At 34.2% G+C, this 8184-nt stretch overlaps 1 protein-coding gene across 1 annotated transcript; it reads left to right on the top strand.

Moving 5' to 3' along the window:
• The first annotated feature begins 257 nt into the window (after positions 1-257).
• LOC126712339 (protein SHI RELATED SEQUENCE 5-like) lies at positions 258-2662 on the top strand. Its single transcript, XM_050411636.1, has 2 exons — positions 258-1491; positions 1959-2662. The coding sequence occupies exons 1-2, from the start codon at positions 831-833 to the stop codon at positions 2360-2362; spliced, it is 1065 nt and encodes a 354-aa protein (XP_050267593.1). The 5' UTR covers positions 258-830; the 3' UTR covers positions 2363-2662.
• The last annotated feature ends 5522 nt before the right edge of the window (positions 2663-8184 follow it).

Raw genomic sequence — 8184 nt, 5'->3', positions numbered from 1 at the left:
CCGGTATAAGGACGAATAAGCAAAAGCTGAGACGTGACACGTGGGTATACAACCACCGTTGGATCTTCTACACAACGACTCAGATTCAATCATTCTTATATGAGATTCATTGTAACTGGAAGAGAACTGTAGAGAAAAATGTCCAGTGATAATGATAGTAAGTATTTTCTTTTTCCCTTTTTTAAAAAAAAAAACAATTTTTTTTTAAATTTTTATTTATTACTATTTTTCTTTCACTCTCTCTCTTTCTATCAAACACAAACCCAAATGAAACCCAAAAACACAGTTGTATATTTTTATGAGAGAGAGAGAGAGAGTATGAGTTAGTTGTCATAAATTAAATGAGGTTAGTGTAATAAGCAGAGTTCGGTGCAGTTACATGGCGGCGTTGCAGTGAGAGCTCTAATTCCATATGCCATTATTGCTTCGAAAAACAACAGAATTGAAATCCAAGTTAAGGAACCCTTCTTTCCTAAGTCCTTTACCCAATTAAATTCCAAAAAATTGTTGTCCAAAAATAAAGCTGCGAAAACACCCCCAACTACAAAAACACACTAGGAGTCAGAGAGTCAGAAACCCAACCCAAAAAAAAAAAAAAAAAAAAATCAGGTCAAAGCCAACCAACACTCACAGACTCACAGTCCCATAAAATCCCACACACCAAATTTCCATTTACAATTCGAACCCTGAAGAACCACAAAATCACAAACCAGCTGTGTGTGGTAAGTGTGTTACAAAATTTTTTTGTGCGGATATTATTACTAAATTTAACGTGCGATCAATCTGGCTATGGATTGTTACTCAAAATTGAGTAGTATTGGGTGCAAGAAATGGCTGGGCTATTCTATCTAGGCGGACGAGAAGGGTCACACAACAAGCAAGAGGAAGAGGAAGATAAGCAAGAGGAGAATAATAGTAACAGCTTGTATTTGTACAGAAACGAAGAGATCTACAACAACAACAGCAGCAGCAACAACAAAGGGTTTGAGCTATGGCCTCAACAACAGTACTATCCGCCACAGCAAAACTTGAGCAACTTTTACTCGTTTGGAGTGGGTCCTAGTAGTCGAAGAATTAGCAACCATAACCTTAACGACGTGTCTGATCACCATGAATCGTCAAGATCCGGGTTCACGTTGATGAGGCAAGGAGGGCTAGGTGGGCTCGGTGGTGGAAGCATGAATTGCCAAGATTGTGGTAACCAAGCTAAGAAGGATTGCCCACATCTCAGATGCAGAACTTGTTGCAAAAGCCGAGGGTTTCACTGTCATACCCACGTTAAGAGCACTTGGGTCCCCGCTGCTAAAAGACGCGAACGGCAACAACAGCTTGCAGCTTTACAACACCAACAGGAACAACAAGAAGAACAGCAGCAGCAGCAGCAGCAGCAACAAGAACAACAAGAACAGCAACAGTTTCGAGGAGAGAATCCTAAGAGACAGAGAGACAATCATGGACTCGCTTGCATTCGTATACCCAACACCACGTCAGGTAAAGTTATATAACTTAAGAGTCTACAGCTACAAATACAAACAAAGATTGGAATTTTAGACTTGAAAATAAGATCTTGGAAAGGTCTACTATACATGAAGGATTTTTTCTTCAAGAAAAACAAAGTTTATACAGAAAGGTTTTGTTGAAATTGATTTCTATAGACAAATAATCAGAATCCCGTACTCAACAAATCCATATCGTTTGCGTGTGACTAAGTCTACCTCCATCCATAGTCACACTCTTTACCCACTCGTTTGCTTTTCTTTCTCTTTCCAATATTATTGTTCCACTGTTGCTAAGTAAAACTGACGAAAAGTTCCATGAAATTAGTTAGACTACTTTCCATTCTTCCTTACTTTTCTTTTTTTTGCAAACATAAAAAAAAAGAAATATCAAATATACTTTATTTTTATTTTTATTTTTTTGGTTTGAACTGATTTTTGTGGGAGTTGATTATATATTAGGGTTGGAACTTGGACAATTCCCACCTGAGGTAAAGTCTCCAGCAGTGTTTCGCTGTGTAAGAGTAAGCGCGATGGAAGATCCAGACGAGCAGTACGCATATCAAACGGCTGTAAACATTGGAGGGCATGTTTTCAAGGGCATTCTTTATGATCGAGGTCCAGAAGATCGTTACACTACAGGTGGTGAATGCTCCTCAGGAGGCGGCGGCGGCGGCGGCGGTGGTGGTGGTGGAACTCAACCGCTTAATCTCATTACAGCTGGTACCACGTCTACCAATGTGACCACAGCAAGCACTAGTAATAACCCAACAACTACTACCACGTTGCTTGACCCTTCTCTATTTCCAGCTCCAATCAATGCGTTCTTGGCTGGTACGCAATTCTTCCCACCCCCAAGGTCATAGAAGCATAGTTTTAACTACTTTTAGCAAGCAAAAATCTTGAAATTTGTCACTATATCTACATTGTTCTCGTTAAAAAGTTTTAATGTTGTAGTTACTTTGTAACAACCGCTAGTAAGTAGTAGAGAAGAGAAGAGAAGGCATAGGAATTAGAATGGAACGAGGAGGATATGAGCTAGCGAGGATGATATGGGGGATGTTTAATCTTGTTCGAATTTCAATTCAGATTTTCATGGTTATTAGTTGATCTTATCGATGACCCAATTAATATATTTTTAATTAGAAACCATTTGTTTTTTTTTTTTTTGGTTGGGAACATGTGGATGTGTGCATTTTTATAATAATGTTTTGTTACTCCATTTTGATTTCTTTATACACTAGTAGTATTTTTCTTATCTGGGTTGATGTTCAATGCGCTTTCTAGTTGGTGTTGCACTCGAAGCCGCTTTTTCCAGTTTATCCGTTTGCTTGCCGGACGATTTAGCTAGCTTCCGTGTTTGGCTAAGCAAAGAATTTAAATTTTAAAATCCCAAATCTTTCTTCTTTATAGTTTTATACTTCTTTACACGATTTCTGGAGCAAAAGAAAAGATGGGCATGGGCTGCCCCGTTTTGCAGAGCCTGACTCATGCATTGGCTATTTGCAAGCTGTCATTCCAGTCCAAAAAGTTAATCCTTGAACCCTTCCTTTCTTTTTTTTCTTTTTACTGCATAGACACACACATGTTACATAACATGTTGATATATAAACTTAAATACTGCATAATTACTATAATTACACACTTCTATATACCAACTACTTATCTGCAAAATAATTTTGGAACCATTGGCCCTTGAATGTACATGCATGGTGGAGAGAAAAGGAGTGCTTATTAGCTGATAGTGTTTAAAGCTGCTGCTAGTGTGTGTGCATGTGATATAGGGCAAGGTACAGCTGAAATAATAGGATTGATGATGCTATGATCATAGATTTCTAAATTTGTTACATATGAAAGAAACCTAAAGGTAATGGAAAATTTTCTCTAGCTTTGTAATATCTGGCTCATAACATGTGCAATCTCATCTTCAAACTGATTGAGACAGCCCTCATTTTTAATGTATATAAAGCACTTGTTCTATGCTTTATGAAGGAGTTAATATAACTCTTTGAATTCATGAATTAGTTCTTCAGGACACAACATTACCTTAAATCAGAACTTATGGATTGTAGAAGATGATGATTCTTAATCTACATATTATGGATCATTATTGTATTATCCCATGATTAAGCTTAATGGACACTGAAGGATATAACAGTTGTTGAACAGCCTAAGAAATTCACTCATGACACAACTGCATAAATTGATCATTTATTTATGTTATACTGAAAAATGGTCAAGAACCTTTGCAGGTATAACAACAAAATCATGCTGAAGAAAGGAAGTCACATAATTTTCATAAAATTACAAAATCATGATTTTATTGATGAACAAATGTTACGAAGGAAATCATTATAACTGTTACAAAATGGTGATTAAACTTTTCCATCTCATTCATATATATATATATATATATATATCTTATGGTTGAACAATGCATTGCTATGAAATCCAGCATCAAAGCATTGACCTATTATTTTGGTTGCTTTTGTATTGTTAAATTCAATGAATAATATAAATATAAATCTTGTCTCATTTTTTGTGTTCCATTTTATACTCTATTAATCACAACTTTTCATGTGTATAATTATTTTTCATTTTAAACTTTGATTATTTTATAAGAGAAGATAAGTTGTTAATAGTGGATCATAAAATGGAACACAAAAGTGGAACAAATTTTTTTATTGTGAATAATATGGCTTTCTTTTGATTGAAGTTCTATCATTTATTAATAATGTATCATTTTTGAATTCTAGACATGATAAGATCCTTATAGACACGAACAAGATCCTCTTTGTTTCACTTGGAATAAAGAGAGTCTATTTTAAATGGAGAAGATCGTCATATCCAATGTATATGATGAATAATGGACCAGAAGAAAAAGCAAAACAATTACACTATAGGTATATATAATGACTCAGTTGACTTACCCCCCAAAAAAAGTTTATGTTTCAAATCTTCTCATAAAATCAAGAGTGTGAGTAGCATTTGTATACTACTTTAATTCAATGTTGGTGTATCTTCATGACCAAAATAAGACTCAGGCTACATGGTTGTTAATTATGCCATTGCACTTGTAGCTTCTTAAATCACTCAATATATGTGTTTCTCATTGAATAACTGGTCATCCAGTATAGAAATCAAGTCATTTTATCACAGTATTCACAGCATCTAAAATGAGTTTATTGATTTTTTTTTTGTCTATAAGTAAATTCGTCCTCTACTGGTTGATTGTATGATTACCTGTGATTTTCACTGGCAAGTCAATTTACTGTATCAAGCAACAGACAACATTTGAAATGAGTATTTTGTTTAGTATTTGTCAGCTGCAAGTAAATCCATAATTTGTCTACTGGTTGTATAGTCACTTGGCTAGCTAGTGCGTTAGCTCTATTTTAGCATATTAAGATGGTACTTAACGATGGTGACCAGACTTTTCTAATTTGTTCGTTTCAAAAGCTAATAATGAAATGATCATGATCATAATGCGAAGTATAATAAAATGTCAATGTATGAGGGTGCTATATATGATTCTATAGCTACTAGCCTCATGAGTAATCAAGTACTAATAACCCCGTTTTCCCATAAGTTACTTTAAGGTACTATATATGCTAATTCTGATTTCTATTGTAATTTCTAATCTCTCTCTCTCTCTCTCTCTCTCTCTCTCTCTCTATATATATATATATATATTTTTTTTTTTGAGAAACTTCTAATCTCTATATTTAATAAGACATATCACACGCAATTTCACGTGATGTCACTGTGGAAAAATGGAAATGACAAGGTACCAAATATATCTTTCTGAATACATCTCTAAGTCTCACTGACTATTAATTGGTCAAATTTATGGACTTTTAAACGCCAATTCAGTCCTTCTCTCCAGGCTGCTTTATGAGAGATTACACGTAATTCACACATTAATTGTGTATATATAGTACTACTATTTACATTCTTGAGTGCGAAATTTTTTTTTTTTTTTCTTTCATAGACTTACAAATCCTAAGTAATATTCTATTAATATTTCTGGAATACTCAGGTGGTCTGGATTTTGCTCACGCAGTAGTCCCGGAGAGAGGGATTCATCGGAGAGAAAAAGAAAACATAAACAGAATCACAAACACTTTTTATTTTTTATAAATTTTTTGGGTATTTAATTCAAATGTGTGAATCCTAAAGTATCTTAGAACAAATCTTGGTCAAGAAACGAGTCCTGGTCAAGATTGTGTGATATACCTTGTCCTGTCTTTGTCAGAAATCGGCCTGAACTTGACTATCATCAATCTAAATTAAATGTACTCAGAAAATATGGACACCTAATCCTTTGAATGACGAACAATTTATATGCCCCCACAAAGTTAGGCTCTAACTGTATGCCATCTCTCTTTGTCTCACATCAAGTGTGAGCTATTACACAGTTGCTATAGTTATTAGTATAGGGTGGGTACCAACTATCACCTTAGAATAAGTAGGATCCAAAGTTTTTTTCTTTTTGAAAAAAAAAAAAAGATTCAAAAAGTTACTTTTCTAAATAACAGTAATCGAAAATATTTGGCTATATAATCTTTGTGACAGAATATGATTTCAAAATGGGCATGCATCCAAGGCCATTTCATACCTTATAGGACCAAACCCAGCAAACCTCACCACTCTTAAAAGAGCTAGACACCTTACCTTAGGTCAATTCAATAACCATTAATGTTTCAACATTATACATTGAAAGACATTTAAATCTTTGTATCTGTAAAATTTGGCAACCAAGTTGAGTTGGACAGGAATGGTTGGTGGCTCAACCTTCAAAGTAGGGAAAAAGCCAAAACCATATCCAATAAGAGTGACTAGCTAGGGTTTCTCACTACTGTAGGTACTCTAGGGCTGTGGAGTAGTGATTTGATTAGCATGGTAGGTCGAGGCCAGACGCATGCGAAACTATTATCGCTTCTATTAGGCTTTGTCGCTGGACTATATACATATTGTGGTCCAAAATATCAGTTTTTTCACGTAGCTTTGCTGCTCTATCCTGCATATATTTGAATTTTGATTGTTTATTTTTGTGATCTTTCTTATAAAGCTTTTAAGCCACCAACAATGTTTTAGCATGGTCGCCAAGGCCATAATTGACATTTATGTAAATGGGCCCTCAACTCTGGTTCCTACATAACTTCGCATTTGCAATCATACACTTTCTGGTTTATTGCTTCCAATTTCGCCAAATGTCACCTAAAAAGACTGCTCCCTTCAATAAGCTCAATTATGTATTGCTGCGGCCTGCGGTTTGTCTCAAAGAGAAAGGTACTAGGGTCTTTCTCTTCTCAAAGAAAAAAAAAAAGTGTCTGGTCTTTCAAGTTCCAACTCCTATTTATTGCGGCTAATAGTCAACTTATATATATCTATTGCCCCAGATTTTACTCAAATGGTAGATATGGATAGGATCAAATCTTATTAGGCTCAGCTTTTTTGTCATGCATATGCATATGGGCCTCATTGAAAGGGATACTACTTATTAATAACCATGGCAAAGATGCTTCACTTTACCTGACTCACTCAGTCACCTTACATACCTGGTGTAAAGTATTTGTACTCCATAATTTATTTGAACAGTATTTTGACAACTCAACTGTTTGATTATATTGCCTTTAACATAATATCCTTACTTGTAATTGAAGATCAATAACTAATTTAACATTAAAAGTTTAAATTTTAAGTATTTTTATATTTAAAATTATATGTCAAACATGAACTTATAGATCAAATAGTAGATAAATTTGATTAACACAAAATTTAGTGTGCATACTAAGAACAAAGTGAATATGTAAGCTAATAATAAAATTCTCAAAATATCAAAAAGAGTTACATAATGTATAACTTTATCCTAACCCTATAAATTCCTCCAAAAGAGTTGCCCAGGCTTGAAGACAAAATAACTTGCAGTCGTGTGCAAAATCACGTGTAGTTTAAGTTTTGTCATATATGTGTAGTGTTGAGTTAAGAGCAAGTGTCATACATAGATTGGTTAGATTTGTTAGTGTAGTTAATTAGCTTTAGCTTTTAACTTAATCCTAACTCTATATATCCCTCTTCCTGATGAACAATGAGAAGAGATGCCCATGCTTGAAGACAAAACAATTTGTAAATTACAAGTCTCTTAAGTTGAGCGACATGTAATACACTTTTTTGTGTAATGTAGTAATTCTTTTCATTTGGAATACTGCAAGTCATGTATAGTGCAACATTATGTAGTTTAAGACATGTACTGTTAAGTTTAGAGATAAATGTTATAAGTACTTAAGAAGGTTAGTAATGTTAGTGTAGTTAGTTAATTAAAACAAATTCCTGTTAATGTCCAGAAATATAGTAACAATTAGTTAGATAGGATTTTTTTTTTAGTAAACAGTAATACTTATTAGAATACATACGAAAATAATAATATTAGTGTTTTAAACTGAGTTTATAATACATTACATAATCAGAGTACAACTACAAAATTGTCTAACCTTTGTAATTGTAGATTGTGGTTATAAACAGCAGACACTAGACACACACAACCAATGTGGGATAAACATACAATTTTTTTTTTAGTAAAGAGTAATACTTATTAGAACTGAGGTGTGCGCGGGTCGGATTGGGCAGATAAATGCCAATATTTCTATCTAATACACCACTAGCAGGTTGGGAAAATTCCAATCTG

The sequence above is a fragment of the Quercus robur genome, chromosome 2, assembly GCF_932294415.1.
Source record: "Quercus robur chromosome 2, dhQueRobu3.1, whole genome shotgun sequence".
Lineage (NCBI taxonomy): Eukaryota > Viridiplantae > Streptophyta > Magnoliopsida > Fagales > Fagaceae > Quercus > Quercus robur.
The sequence above is the reverse complement of the archived record's forward strand: the minus strand, read 5'-3'. Positions and strand labels throughout refer to the sequence as shown.